The 15,618-nt window shown below is 40.0% G+C and overlaps 1 protein-coding gene across 1 annotated transcript in view; it reads left to right on the forward strand.

Moving 5' to 3' along the window:
• Window positions 1-6,805: 6,805 nt before the first annotated feature.
• The window catches only part of PTGFR (prostaglandin F receptor), a 46,701-nt gene continuing 37,888 nt past the window's right edge, over window positions 6,806-15,618 (forward strand). The window contains exons 1-2 of the mRNA XM_059137221.1: window positions 6,806-7,046; window positions 8,483-9,361. Of these exons, the coding sequence (XP_058993204.1) occupies window positions 8,564-9,361 (798 nt within the window). The 5' untranslated portion in view covers window positions 6,806-7,046; window positions 8,483-8,563. The remainder of the gene's footprint in view (window positions 7,047-8,482; window positions 9,362-15,618) is intronic.

The raw sequence follows: 15,618 nt of genomic DNA on the forward strand, positions 1-15,618 counted from the left end.
GAATTTTCTCTGTATTTATCAGTCTGTTTCTCTTTTTTGTTGTTGCTGTTTTTTGTTAGTTTTATTTCTTAGAGTTCACTATAAGTAAAGTCATATATATTTGTCTTTCTTTGTCTGACTAATTTGACTTAGCATAATACCCTCTAGGTATTTTAGATTTTATTCTTTATTTAGGGTGGAGTAATATTCCATTGTGCATATACACCGCATCTTTTTTTATCCATTCATCTAGTGGTGGATATTTAGGTTGCTTCTATATATTAGCAATTTTAATAATGCTGCAATAAACATAGGAGTGTATATATCTTTGAATTAGTGTTTTAGTTTTCTTTAGGTAAACACACAGAGGTGGAATTCCTGAATCGTGTGGTAATTCTATATTGTATGACTGAAAATACTATATTATTATATGTTACCTATACTTCAATTAAAAGTACAAAATAATAAACATTAAAAAATGCAAAGAATTAACTGCTCATAAAAAATGATAACATAAAGAGAATGAAAAGGCAAGATGTGATTTGGAAAAAAAGATATTTTCAAAACACCTAACTGATAGAGGTTAGTATCTAGAACGCAAAAGAGTTAATTAGAAGACAACCCAATAAAAAAAATCCTACAAAAGAGACAAATAGGTATTTCACAGAAAAATAAACATATATGAAAAGGGAAACAATTTAGGTCCACAATGTAATATCACTTTACTACCAACTGGCTGGTAATAATTAAAGCGCTAGACAATTACCCATAACCAATAAAGAGATTGAAACAGTCATCAAAAATCTCCAAACAAACAAAAGTCCAGGGCCAGACAGCTTCCCAGGGGAATTCTACCAAACTTTTAAAGAAGAACTAATTCCTCTTCTCCTGAAACTGTTCCAAAAAAATAGAAATGGAAGGAAAACTTCCAAACTCATTTTCTGAGGCCAGTATCACCTTGATCCCAAAACCAGACAAGGATCCCATCAAAAAAGAGAATTACAGACCAATATCCTTGATGAACACAGATGCAAAAATTCTCATCAAAATACTAGCCAATAGGATTCAACAGTACATTAAAAGGATTATTCACCACGACTAAGTGGGATTTATTCCAGGGTTGCAAGGTTTGTTTAACATCCACAAATCAATCAATGTGTACAACACATTAATAAAAGAAAGAGCAAGAACCATATGATACTCTCATTAGATGCTGAAAAGCATTTGACAAAGTACAGCATCCCTTCCTGATCAAAACTCTTCAAAGTATAGGGATAGAGGGCACATACCTCAATATCATCAAAGCCATCTATGAAAAACCCACCGCAAATATCATTCTCAATGGAGAAAAACTGAAAGCTTTTCTGCTAAGGTCAGGATCACGGCAGGGATGCCCATTATCACCACTGCTATTCAACATAGTACTAGAAGTCTTATCCTCAGCAATCAGCTAACAAAAAGAAATTAAAGGCATCCAAATCAGCAAAGAAGAAGTCAAACTATCACTCTTTGCAGAGTGATGATATGATACTATATGTGATATGTGATACTATATGTGATATATGATGATATGATACTATATGTGGAAAACCCAAAAGATTTCACTCCAAAAACTGCTAGAACGTGTACAGGAATCTAGTAGAGTGTCAGGATATAAAATCAATGCACAGAAATCAATTGCATTAACAACAAGACAGAAGAAAGAGAAATTAAGGAGTCAATCCCATTTACAATTGCACCCAAAACTATAAGATACCTAGTAATAAACCTAACCAAAGAGGCTAAGAATCTATACTCAGAAAACTATAAAGTACTCATGAAAGAAATTGAGGAAGACACAAAGAAATGGAAAAATGTTCCATGCTCCTGGATTGGAGGAATAAATATTGTAAAAATATCTATGCTACCTAAAGCATTTAATGCAATCCCTATCAAAATACCATCCATTTTTTTTCAAAGAAATGGAAAAAATAATCCTAAAATTTATATGGAACCAGAAAAGACCTCGAATAGCCAAAGGGATATTGAAAAAGAAAGCCAAAGTTGGTGGCATCACAATTCCAACTTCAAGCTCTATTACAAAGCTGTCATCATCAAGACAGCATGGTACTGGCACAAAAACAGACACATAGATCAATGGAACAGAATAGAGAGCCCAGAAATAGACCCTCAACTCTATGGTCAACTAATCTTTAACAAAGCAGGAAAGAATGTCCAATGGAAAAAAGACAGCCTCTTCAATAAATGGTGTTGGGAAAATTGGACGGCCACATGCAGAAAAATGAAATTGGACCATTTCCTTACACCACACATGAAAATAGACTCAAAATGGATGAAGGACCTCAATATGAGAAAGGAATCCATCAAAATCCTTGAGGAGAACACAGGCAGCAACCTCTTCGACCTCAGCCACAGCAACATCTTCCTAGGAACATCGCCAAAGGCAAGGGAAGCAAGGGCAAAAATTAACTATTGGGACTTCATCAAGATCAAAAGCTTTTGCACAGCAAAGGAACAGTTAACAAAACCAAAAGACAACTGACAGAATGGGAGAAGATATTTGCAAATGACATATCAGATAAAGGACTAGTGTCCAAAATTTATAAAGAACTTAGCAAACTCAACACCCAAAGAACAAATAATCCAATTGAGAAATGGGCAGAAGACATGAACAGACATTTCTGCAAAGAAGACATCCAGATGGCCAACAGACACATGAAAAAGTGCTCAGCATCACGGAAATACAAATCAAAACCACAATGAGATATCCCCTCACACCAGTCAGAATGGCTAAAATTAACAAGTCAAGAAATGACAGATGCTGGCAAGGATGCAGAGAAAGGGGAAACCTCCTACACTGTTGGTGGGAATGCAAGCTGGTGCAGTCACTCTGGAAAACAGCATGGAGGTTCCTCAAAATGTTGAAAATAGAACTACCCTATGACCCAGCAATTGCACTACTGGGTATTTACCCTAAAGATACAAACGTAGTGATCCGAAGGGGCACGTGCATCTGAATGTTTATAGCAGCAGTGTCTAAAATAGCCAAAGTATGGAAAGAACCTAGATGTTCATCAGCAGATGAATGGATAAAGAAGAGGTGGTATATATACACAATGGAATACTATGCAGCCATCAAAAGAAATGAAATCTTACCATTTGTGATGATATGGATGGAACTAGAGGGTATCATGCTTAGTGAAATAAGTCAAGCAGAGAAAGACAACTATCACATGATCTCCCTGATATGAGGAAATGGAGATGCAACTTGGGGGGCTTGGGGGGTAGGAGAAGAATAAATGAAACAAGATGGGATTGGGAGGGAGACAGAGGATTGGAATGGAAGCAGAAACATACAGATAGATGTAGCAATTTTATTGATGTTGTAGTATAGTTCTTGGTGGAATGAATTGCTCTCCCCCTCCCAAAAGATATATTGATGTCCTAACCCCCAATATCTCAGAATGTGATCTTATTTGGAAATAGGGTTGTTGCAGATGTAATTGATGATGATCAAGTCATACTGGAGTAGGGTGGACCCCTAACTCAATGTGATTAGTATCCTTAAAAGACCTCATGTGAGATCAGAGACACAGGGAGGATGGCATATGATGATGACGGCAGAGACTGGAGTAATGCATCCCCAATCCAAAAAACATTAAAGAATACCAGAAAATCCCCAGAAGGTAGGCATGGGACATGGAACAGATTCTCCCTCACAGTCCTCAGAAGGAACTAAGCTGCCAACACCTTGATTTGGAGCTTCTAGCCTCCAGACTGAGCGGAGATGTTTCTGTTGTTTAAGCCACCCACTTTGTGGTACTTTGTTAGAGGGGCCCTCAGAAACTAATGCTGTCCTTATATTAGGTAGTAGGTGCAGAGGTGTTTTTTTTTTTTTAATAATTCACAATTTTCAAATGTGTGACATCTGCTACTTTTCATGCATCCAATAGTTATAGAATAAAAATAAAAAGACAAAAGATGTTATTATTTTCATCACTACCAAATCAGGGCATGTTTCTACTATTAATCTCAATGGCAAATTCCAGAAAAGCTTTTCTAGACAGTTTTATTAAAACCATAAAATTCAACTTCCAACACTCCCTTTAATTTTAATGGAATTTTTATTGCAACCTCAGTGTCACTGAGTCCTGTTTCTCTGACTTTAATTACAGTGCGCACATCTTCTGAGCAAAGTGAGGACACTTTGTCTAATTCTGAGCGAAGGTGATTGCCAAGCACACACCTGTCATGGTATGTTTGCTTCTTGTAGACTGGCTGACATCAGCTTTACCTCCATTGAACACAAAGGGAATCCTGGACATCTAAAATCACTGCAAGGTTTCCAGCACACATGCCCCCACAGTACCTTCCCTTACCCTAGAAGTCACACCAGACCAGGGGCTTTGTATACTTTGTTCACACAGCTGTGTCGCTGCCACTGAGAAACTGCCTTACACGATGTAGGTGCTCAAAAAAATTTGATGAATGAATATATCAATGAATAGTTTTATGACAGTGTCCACTTCTCAGGAGAAGTACTAATAGCAACTACCACTTTTCAGAAGAGTTTATGAGCCGTGCCCCAGGTTCCAGGAATTTTTTTTTTTTATCAGTTTTTTTTCCCTTATCTGTGGAATCACCAGGTCTTCTTCTTCTGTATATAAGCAGTCAAAGCTGCCTTTGGGAACTTTGAAGAAACAGATTATGATCAGATTGATCATTGATCAAAATGATCAGATTTGGGTCCCTTAAGGCCAGACCCATGCACACAAACACACACACGTGTGTGTGTAATTTTTTTCTTTTATGAGTTAGTTGTCTAATCTTTCATATCTATTAGTAACTTGCTCTGCTAATAGTAACATATTCTTTCTATCTTGAGGAGAAGAGAGCTTTAGAATCTTTTATTGATCTTCAAGTGGAATACCTCTTGATTGAGGAGTGGATTCCAAAAAAGAAACTCGAGGAATACAAACAAAGTAGATAATTTTTTAAAATGGGATTTACGGGGCACCTGGGTGGCTCAGTCGGTTAAGCATCTTCCTTTGGCTCAGGTCATGATCTCAGGGTCATGGGACTGAGCCCTGCATTGGACTCCCTGCTCAGCAGGGAGTCTGCTTGTTTCTCTCCTTCTGCCCCTCCCCCTGCTTGTGCTCTCCATGTCTATCTCTTAAAAAAAAAAAAAGAAAAAAATGGGATTTATGTAGTATTTTGAAACATAAATTACTGTTGTTTTGAATGTATTACAAATGCATGTTATGATTTAACATTACATTAATGAGGTTTCTTTCTTTTTCCTTCCTTCCTTCCTTCCTTCCTTCCTTCCTTCCTTCCTTTCTCCCAGTAGATAGAGAAGCTGATGTTAGGTGCTCAAGTGAGAGATGGAGAATTTTCAAAATCTCAAACTATAAAACTGGCAATGTTGATGTTACCATTGATGAATTCAAACAACATTTGATAAGTGACCAGGCACAGTCCTAGGTGAGGGTGGAGAAAGGAACAAGACCTCTGCAGTAATTCATTTCAGTGAGAGACATAAATAAGCAGGTAATTACAATGTAATGTGACTAAGTCTTCTTAATTGTTGAGGGAAAGGATAGTACTTTATGGCGTTCACATTTTCTGTGTAGTTTATTATACAGTTGTTCTTTGGATACTGGCTCCTCCAGATATAATATTCCTTTACTAACCAGAATATTTGATTAATCAAATTGTTCAATTCCCTGACCATACCTCCTGAGTAACAGTTTATTTTATAGGTCACGATCATATCATTAAAAAAAAAAAAAAACCCTCAATATTTACCACAGGGAAAAACTGTGCAATCATTCTTGTCTATAGTTAATGGCTAATTTATTTTATCTCACTTTAGCATTTTACGATCCTTTTCAATTTCCAGGAATTTAGAGGCCCCTTCTGACTTTAGAACAGAGTAAAGAGGGTTTATTTCTATGGGGTACTGATTTTTTCACATAGGTGGTGGCAAAACTTTACTAAAATAAAAAGAACAAAGGTCACCAATAGATTCTTGTAAGTATTTAGCTGGAAGAATGAGTAGGTATGGATTAAAACACAGTAGGTATGGATTAAAACAATATCAGCAAAAATCAGTTACGGTAATAAAATGACCCAAATCACAATTCCTAATGAAGTAGTGGGTATTTCTTCACCTGATAATGAATGATCTCCCCCAAATTTAAGATTCACAACTCTGAGTAAACACACCATTAGGAATGCTGTCAACATTGGGCTTTTAAAAAAATCATTAAAATGTTACTAACATCTTATTTGCAGGTGTCCTTCAAGAATACTTCTCGTCCCTCTGCCTTCTCATTCCTCAGAAAGTTAGAAACATAGTCCCGTCCTCTGATAGTGTACCCCCAGGCAGTGACTCTGATTTACAATATGCGGCTTAAATGCTTGTTTTTAACTCCCTGGGGATATTGGCCGCTAAGCCCTTTCCTCAAATACACTGTCTCTTTCTTTTTGCCTGATTACTTTCTCCTTCTCAAGCTGGATTTGGGGCGGATTCCGTCTGCAGACTACAATGGGACAGTCCAGCACGTCGCCCCGACAGCTGTCTGTCTTTCCTCAGCTCCGCGGATTCCTATTTTGCAGCTCTAGGGATGGCGCACTAAACTTGAGTTTGAAACAAAACTTTTCCCCAGATGGTGGGGCCCCCGCTCCGGTGCTGATGCAGATGCCGCAGCATCCGAGAGCGCGGAGCCTGGTCTCTCCTGGTCCGGCTCTGGGCTCCTGGCAAAGGGGGCGGAGAAGAGAGAGGAGAGGGCGGGGGTTGGGGGCGGAGGTCACCCGCGCTCTCCATCCCGCCCAGGGGTGCTGGGCGACTGGAGGAGCCCAGCGCGCCCGCAGGTTCGAGCTGGGAGAGCGCGCGGAGGGACGCGCGGCTGGGCCCAGCGGAGCCCGAGCAGGAGCGGGGGCGCGGCGCTGAGCTGCGCGGGAGGAGCCCGCGTTGGCGGCGGAGCGGAGCCCCGAGCACGATGGCACTCGGAACGGGGCGCCCTTCTCCCCGGACAGCCCTGCAGGCGGCCGGGGATGCCAAGGTAACCAGCCCTCCAGCGGCTGCTTTCCCACGGGTCGGTCTGGGGATGCTCCACCCCACCGAGGTGGAATCTCCCCGGCCGCACTGGAGGGCACCTTAGTCTGAGCTTGGCAAGTTTGGACCAGATGCCGGAGCGGGGGAGCTAGTTCTGCTGACCCGAAGGGATTCTGAGCTGCGCGCGTAGGGAGCGTGTAGAAAGGCTCCCCGGGGAGGGAATCGGACCGCGCAGAGATCTTTGCCGGTCCGGTGGTTTCCGGCGGGCGACTCTGGGAGTCCCGCACCCGGGCCAGTGCAGGCCTTTGGCGCCCCCCAGAGAAGGGGGGAAATCGGCCCCGGGGCCTTTGAGCAATAGCAGAAAGTTTCAGCAAGTTAGGTTTGGGAAGGATGTTGCAAGCAGAGGCTTAGAGGGGCCATGGGACAGTAAGGGCGAACTCTGCGCTCTAAGACCCGGAGCAGGAGCCGTCCTCGGGCAGCCCGGACGGCTCCACTCCGGCCCGGCCCAGGAAAGGCTGGCTCGGTAATTCCCAGCCTCCTGGAAAGCTGCTCCGGGGAAACCTCAATCGAATTAGCTCGAGGCGTGTGGCAGTGATCGTGGGTATGGAGGGTCTGTGACTCAGGCCTCAACACACCCCGGAGAGAACGATAAACGAACACAAGTGAATACTTCGTGTGAGACGTTGCTACCCTGCAGCTGTGACTTGGTCAACAGCGTATAGGCAGATGTCGCGGGGAGGGCGACGAACTGCCTCCTTATTATCGCGAGCCGGGATTTCTGCACCGGGGCTCGTGCTCGCTGGACCGGAGACGCTTCTTAGAGACTCACCCCTCCACCTTCCGTGGGTCCCACAGGCGTGTGGTTTGCTGAAATTTGATCTAAATCGAACGGTTTTAGAACGTATTGAGAGAAGCCCCATTTAACATCAGTGAGCTTGCTGGTCCACTCTTGTCCTCTTGAAGAAGATTGTCTCATCTTCCTGACAAACAGGTGGCTCACTTAAAGAACAATCCGCAGTTTGGGGACAAAGCCCATCCAAGAAAAAAGTGGAAACTCCAAATGTCACCTCGTTATTTAAATAGACGAGTATGCTTTAAAAAAAAAAAAAAACTTTATGGGGTTTAAATCGAATCTTAGTAGGGATTTTGTCAACTTTACAAGTTTTAAGGTGCCTGTGAGGCGTCAGGGGGAGATTTTGCGGGTACCCATTTGCAGAGGAGCCACAGAGTGAACCGAAGGGGTCTCAATTTTGGCAGCTTCTTTACCTTGGAAGTGAAATGTGGAAAGGCAGGCAGATGTGTGCTGCTGTGGTATGATGCAACCTTGCTTACGATAGGCCAGATGTATCTGAGTCCCACCACGGGGTGCTGGGGCGCGTCAGTCTTAAAAGCCAGATGAGCCGTTTATGCTGTGCTCACACTTCCTCTGTCTTTATGCTACAGATGTCCGGACTGCAAGCCTGCACCGTGCTGAGAGAGAGATGACTTGAGTGGCCCGCATTTTTTTTTTTAATCTCCACAACAATGTCTATGAACAATTCCAAACAGCCAGTATCTCCTGCAGCGGGGCTCCTTTCCAATACAACTTGCCAGACGGACAACCGGTTTTCGGTATTTTTTTCAATCATCTTCATGACAGTGGGAATTTTATCAAACAGCCTTGCCATTGCTATTCTCATGAAGGCCTATCAAAGATTTAGACAGAAGTCCAAGGCATCATTTCTACTTTTGGCCAGTGCCCTGGTAATCACAGACTTCTTTGGCCACCTCATCAATGGAGCTATAGCAGTCTTTGTGTATGCTTCTGATAAAGACTGGATCCGCTTTGACCAGTCGAACATCCTTTGCAGTATTTTTGGTATCTGCATGGTATTCTCTGGTCTATGTCCGCTTTTACTAGGCAGTGTGATGGCCATTGAGCGATGTATTGGAGTCACCAAGCCAATATTTCATTCAACGAAAATCACATCCAAACATGTGAAAATGATGTTGAGTGGAGTGTGCTTGTTTGCTGTTTTCATAGCTTTGCTACCCATCCTTGGGCATCGAAACTATAAAATTCAAGCTTCGAGGACCTGGTGTTTCTACAAAACAGAGCACATCAAAGACTGGGAAGATAGGTTTTACCTTCTACTTTTTTCTTTTCTGGGGCTCTTAGCCCTTGGCGTTTCATTCTTGTGCAATGCCATCACAGGAATTACACTTTTAAGAGTTAAATTTAAAAGTCAGCAGCACAGACAAGGCAGGTCTCATCATTTTGAAATGGTCATCCAGCTCCTGGCTATTATGTGTGTCTCCTGCATTTGCTGGAGTCCATTTCTGGTAAGAGCCTGACATTTTGACAATTTCTGCTTTCTTTTGTTTTTCCCTGTTGAATATGAGGTTTGTCGTTTTTCTCAAAGTTGTGGTATTGAGGCAGCACTGTTCAGTCTTTTAAATGCTGGAGTTTACTCCTACTCAAAACTTACTTTAACACCCAGCTCTGGTTTAGGATTAAGCTATTTATGGTACACATGGTTATTTTCCTACAAGTCCTGAGTTGAAAGAAATGTCTTGCTAAACAGTTCTAACTATAGTGTAACCTGCTTGCAGAAGAAGATAAAGTAATTTTAACAGAGCAACATAGTTTTAATATACTTAATAGGATTAGTGTCAAAATGTGAAAAAAACCGATCAACTATAATACAGTATTGTAATGGACTCAACATAAGTCTTAGTAGAAAGTCACACAGACTTTTAATTTATCTAAAAGGCATATTAGCTCCTGCTTTCTTCTAAACACACAGGACTAGGTCTTGGCTTACAAAGGGAGGTGATGAGTTGAGATAGTTGGATAGTTGAGGTGATCTCTATGGGTAGGTTAGGTGAAGAAATCACTAGTTCACCAACCCAAGAACAATGCTCACAGTTCAGGGAGAGGTGTGACTGGTAGGAAAACCAGGGATCATTCCATTCCTTTAAGAAAAAAAAATTTAAATGTAGCCATTTAAATGTAGCCATTTAAATTTTAAATGTTTGATTTTTATTTGGAAATGAAAACTGAGGTTAAGGAATTAACAACAAACATCAGTCATTTATAGTATCTTCCAGATAGAAGAAAAAAATACTTATGATTTTTAAGTATGGCCATAACTCCCTTCATCATTTTACTTTATGATGGAAAGAGTAACAACATGCCATGAATTAGAAAAAAATCCTCCGTACACAGCTAGTGATGGCCGTAAAGATGATTTTCATTCCTTTTTCGGCACTGGTGAACAAATGGGCTAGAGATAGTAATACAGGGGAGCCACAGGTAGGGGAGATGAAGGTAGATGGAATGCAAACGTGATTATCCCTTACCTGGTCCTATAAAGGTGCTTGTTACTGATGCAGTTTTCCTAACCCCTAGCAGGCCCATGTCTAAACATTGTTGCCAGTGGAGTTTTATTTTTTTTTTTTTTTATTTTTTTTTTTTTTTTAAAGATTTTATTTATTTATTTGACAGAGAGAGATCACAAGCAGGCAGAGAGAGAGGAGGAAGCAGGCTCCCCGCTTAGCAGAGAGCCCGATGCGGGGCTCGATCCCAGTACCCTGGGATCATGACCTGAGCCGAAGGCAGCGGCTTAACCCACTGAGCCACCCAGGCGCCCGCCAGTGGAGTTTTAATAAACAATCTTGATGATCCTGATGCACAAGAAAGTTTGTGAGACCTGCTGTTGCAGACAGATCCCCTGACAGCTGATTTTATTTTACAAAGGATTTCTACTTTTTGAAGATTTCTTTATTTATATTATGTCCTCACAGTTTCAGTTTAGCTTTCTTGAATTATCTTGAATTGGTCCTCAGAGCCCAAGCCCAGGGAGGCTAGGTTGGGTCTGTCAGTGGTAAGTCAACTTTTTGAGACCTGCCTGTTATCATTTTAGTAGGCCTGAGGTGAAACCAAGCCAGGATTTGATCTGTGCTCATAGTCTAGTTATTGAACCTGAAGCAGTTCTGTTAATACTTGGAATCACTTCAGCGTTCATTCTTGAAGTTTAATTTATGCCACTTGACAAAGGGGATTCCCTTCAAAGGAGACTCCTTTTTTCCCCTTAAACTTCGAAATAGAGCAGCTTTTTCAAAATCAGAAGTGAGTGTGAGTAGCACTGAAATTAATTGAGGGTTGGAAAGAGAATATGAGGAAGGTGAGAAAAGAGGTACCTGAAAATAGTTAAAGAAACATTTTAAATGAAGTCGTAGCTCTGGAGACAACCTGTAAACAATGGGATACGGTGTGCAAGGAGAGACAGGTGGTCAGGGCAACCAAGGTGATCACTGGTGCCTTCGTTTCTGTTTGTTCTCAGTCACCTTTAAAATTCTGCTTAGTTATGGCTTTTGACTGAGAGAGTGGAGTGACAGATAGGTTGACTGCTGTGAGACTGTGGAAGATAGCAAGATTTCATGCTCATCGTGGATATTTTGAATTTATGCTTTTCTCTAATTTCTCTTCCTGAATTTTTGGTTTCCTTCACTGTTGAAAATAGATATGACAATTTAGTTCCTATTTTGAACATATTTCTACTGGGAGCACAGTTTTATTTTTGTGCAACATTTTCCAGGTCTATGTTCTGTTTATGAATTATCAACACACCTATGACACCAGTGGATCAATATTTCTAAAATGCCTCTTAGCGTAAGAATTATTTCTCTGTTAGATGCATAATGGATATGCCACCGACACTTGCTGATGGATTGATATTTTATTTGAAGCATTCTTTGCATTCTTGGTTTCACTTGTGAAGACTTAGGTCTTTAAAGCAAATTCTGACTAAAAGATTTATGACTTCTGTGGTCTGGACACACGTGCCTTTGTCATTAGGGTAAGGCCACCAGTTAGCTCTAAATTGAACCCTAGTTAAAAAAAAAAAAAAAAAAAAACTCGGGTTTGGGAATGCCAAATAACACCCAGTGCTAGCATCTCATTTGAAACATTTCTCCATTTTTTCCTTAAATGCTTAGGAAAAATTGCATGGGTGTTAATGACTGAGCCATCACTCTCCACCCTGTATTTTTAAAAACTAAGAAGTTTTAAAAATATCTCTAAAATCAAGCTTCTGGATTCCCATAATTGTCCTATAATATTGATAGCTTTCCCCCACTTTACATCATGTGCCCTCTTTCTTTGACTGATGAATATAAATTGTTGGATTTATAATCTGGTTGAACATTTGTGCCCAATTTTTGACCTGTTTTCACTGTCAGTTTCAAGCCTCAAACTGGAACAAAGTTACAGGTGAACACACGAAATGGAGCAGACAAATAATGCAGATGACAGTGGTTGTGCTTCTTAAGATTCATTGTGTTGAAACTTGGCAATAGAGGCATAATTTCTAAAACTATTTAAATTTGTAACCGATGACAAAGGGAATGCTTTATTAGTTTCAATGATCTAGTTCAACCAATACACAGGTGAGATGATCATGTTGTTTGAGTTTTCTCCTCTATTTAGTAGACTTTATTTTTTCTTGAGTAGTTTTAGGTTTACAGAGAAATGAGTGACAAGCACAGATTTTACATTTACATTCTCTCATGTTCCCCCAACCTCTTTGTTACCCTTCCTTATTAGTAAGTCCTGCTTTGGTGTGGTACATTTATCACAATTCATGCCCCATTCTTACTGACTGAAGTCTGTAGTGCTTTTCCATAATGTTGTACATTGTGTGAGCTTGGATAAATGAATATGGACATGTGTCCATCATTGGAGTATCATACAGAATAATTTCATTGCCCTAAAACCCCCCTGTGGTGTTCTTAAAAAATTTTTAAAATATAATGTGTTACTTTTCCAAAGGAGGAAATCTGTGTTTTCAGGAATTAAGATTTAGAAATGTAGTACAAATGTAATATTAATTTAAACTATAGCTCAATAAAATTTAAACTTTTACAATATCTGGATTTTATAGTTTTAAACCTGGGGACTCATATAAATTCATCCAATTATAATCCCAACTGAAAAATACAGGAAACTACAAGGGTCACTGACTAGTTTACAATTTCATTTAGCAACAAATTAATACAATAATCTTTAAGAGACAAATGGCAATTATACAATTGTCTTCTCTGTATCCTAGGTGAGTCACCATTCCTTAATAAGTAAATCTTGAAGACATTCTTTTGATGTTTCTATGGTGAGGGGAAAAAAGTCCATTTACCAGCTTTTCAAGTAACATTTGCTTGATATTATTTTTGTTTTTATACAAGTAATTATTCTTTTTAATGTTCCGTTCTAGAATACGTAACCCTGAAAGAAACTTATTATTATTGCTATGCTTATTTCATCAGTTTAGCAGAGCGATAAATAGTTGTTGACTGGTTGACTGTAACTTACGTAGTATGAATGTCCAGAGATTGCAAATGATTGACCAGAATGTGGATTCTCGGTTTTGTAAGTAAGAGTTAATTAGGCAAATGCTGAAACCAAATGGTAATTTTTAATCTGTTCCCTAAGTCAGCACCTGTAGACACTATTAAACTTCAGCAATCTTTTACTAGAAGGACATACATTTGTTCGCTTTTACTTCAGGGGCAGAGGATAATTTTGATTTGGGAAAAGAAGAGTAAATCCTATGAAAAGTAAATAGATTTCTTATGTAAATGAGTTTATCCAAGAAATGTGTTCCTTTGCATATATAAAATTTGAACTTGATTTTTTAAAAAGATTATTTACTCCTAATGCTAGTGTTTCTAGCCAGTGTAGTTAAACATTTAGTCACTAAGATGTTTGTCAGCGATAATTTAAAAAGTTGGGTAGCCGATTGAAGTTTGACTGAATTACTACAGGTATTGGCATCAAAATGAACAGGTCTTAAAGGGCTTTGGCAAATGATGAGAGCCTTGCTCTTGGGGAATTTACTCTCCTAAAGGAAACTGCCTTGACCATGGCTCCCCGCTTTTGGTCACTCTGTGTGCAGTGATGGGTAGATGTGGAGATACAAATCTCTTTCCTACAGCTTAGAACAGTCTCTCAGAAGTCCAGTCATTTATACATTATCAAAATATAAACTATATTACAGATAGATGTGATTTGATGAACATATTGAGCTACATACAGACCTTTGGAGTTGAATTCCTTTGCGTTTATTATGTCACTCCATGAAAGTGTATGGTGTAAGATTGGTCTAGCAAACGCCAATTAAAAGAGACATTGCTAAGCTGAGAATTTTCGTAAAATTCTGTTGCTTTAGATGTGTATAGTGGTGTGGAATACTTTTGGTATTTTAAGTTAATTTACTCTTGGCAAAACAAGATTTCCTGTTTTTAAGGCAAAAGAGTTATAAAAATGCCCAAAGATACCATAGACATTGGGAGGGCACTTAAAAACATTGCTTGAATGATTCAAAAGTAAATGAATCAGAAACATGTGGATTAGATTTATACCCTCTTGGATATAAAAATCTTCTGGCTTAATGTGTCTTGAGGTTTTTATTAAGCTCCAAAATATTTAAAGAACAATTCAAGATGTTAATGTGCCCAGAATCTCTCAAGGTTGCCAGTTTTAACTTTGTTTAGTTTTTCTTACTTATTTGACAGACACAGAGAGAGAGAGAGAGAGAGAGAGAGAGAGAGCGCGCGCACAGGGGGAGCAGCACAGGGAGAGGGAGAAGCAGGCTTCTCACTGAGCAGGGAGTCCAACTCGGGGTTTGATCCCAGGATCCCAGGATTATGACCCGAGCCGAAGGCAGATACAGATGGCCTGACTGAGCCATCCAGGCACTCCAACTTTGTTTAGCCTTATTCTTAAAGGAGGTATATAAATTAACTTCCATTGTACTTGCTTTGGAAGGCATTTCTAGCCACACCAAATTTTACCTGGTACATCAATGCCATTTTTCTACATTTAGAGAAGACTTCACCCAATAGGGAAAATGCTCTTTTCACATTTGCAAGTATTACTTTTCAAAGCTTGTGTAAACCTGTCTTTCTGTCCATCCTCCCCTGAGTGTAAGGGTGGTAATGCCGCAGAAGAGTGGGTACAATTGTGGTTTCATACAGACAGGGAGGCTGTTTTTTCTCACTCCTCCTGATGGTAGAACACCAACATGGAATGGCTGTAGTGTGATGATGAGGAGACAGTCAATTGAGTAACATAAAAGGATTTATTTTAGATTTTGGGCACAGTTCCAAATCTAGCCTTCTCTTGAAGATGCTATAATTATTCAAGTACAGGCAGGGAGATAGGGTCCCAGCCCAACCACCTCTTGGCTGTAACAGGGAGTGACTCTAAGCCAATTTTTTACATTTGTGAACGGATTATAATACTACGACTTACCTAAAAGTACTATCAGAAAAAATGATCTGACCTCCTTACATCTCATAATACAGTGGGTGGCCGGTAGTAAATCTAAAATCCAACATCCTCAAAAAGTCTATTGCTTTTACCACTACCCACCATCTCAATTAGAAAATCAGTCATCTGTGTTTAGTCAGGTGTTTAACGTGTCCTTCTCTATTAAGAAGGTTTGGTTGCTGTGGAAAGGAGCAGAGGGAGCTTGAAGCTTCAGAAAACTTTTCTTGGACATTTCCACCCGAAGTTTCGGGTTACCCTTCCTTATTTCGCT

The sequence above is a fragment of the Mustela lutreola genome, chromosome 10, assembly GCF_030435805.1.
Source record: "Mustela lutreola isolate mMusLut2 chromosome 10, mMusLut2.pri, whole genome shotgun sequence".
Classification (NCBI taxonomy): domain Eukaryota; kingdom Metazoa; phylum Chordata; class Mammalia; order Carnivora; family Mustelidae; genus Mustela; species Mustela lutreola.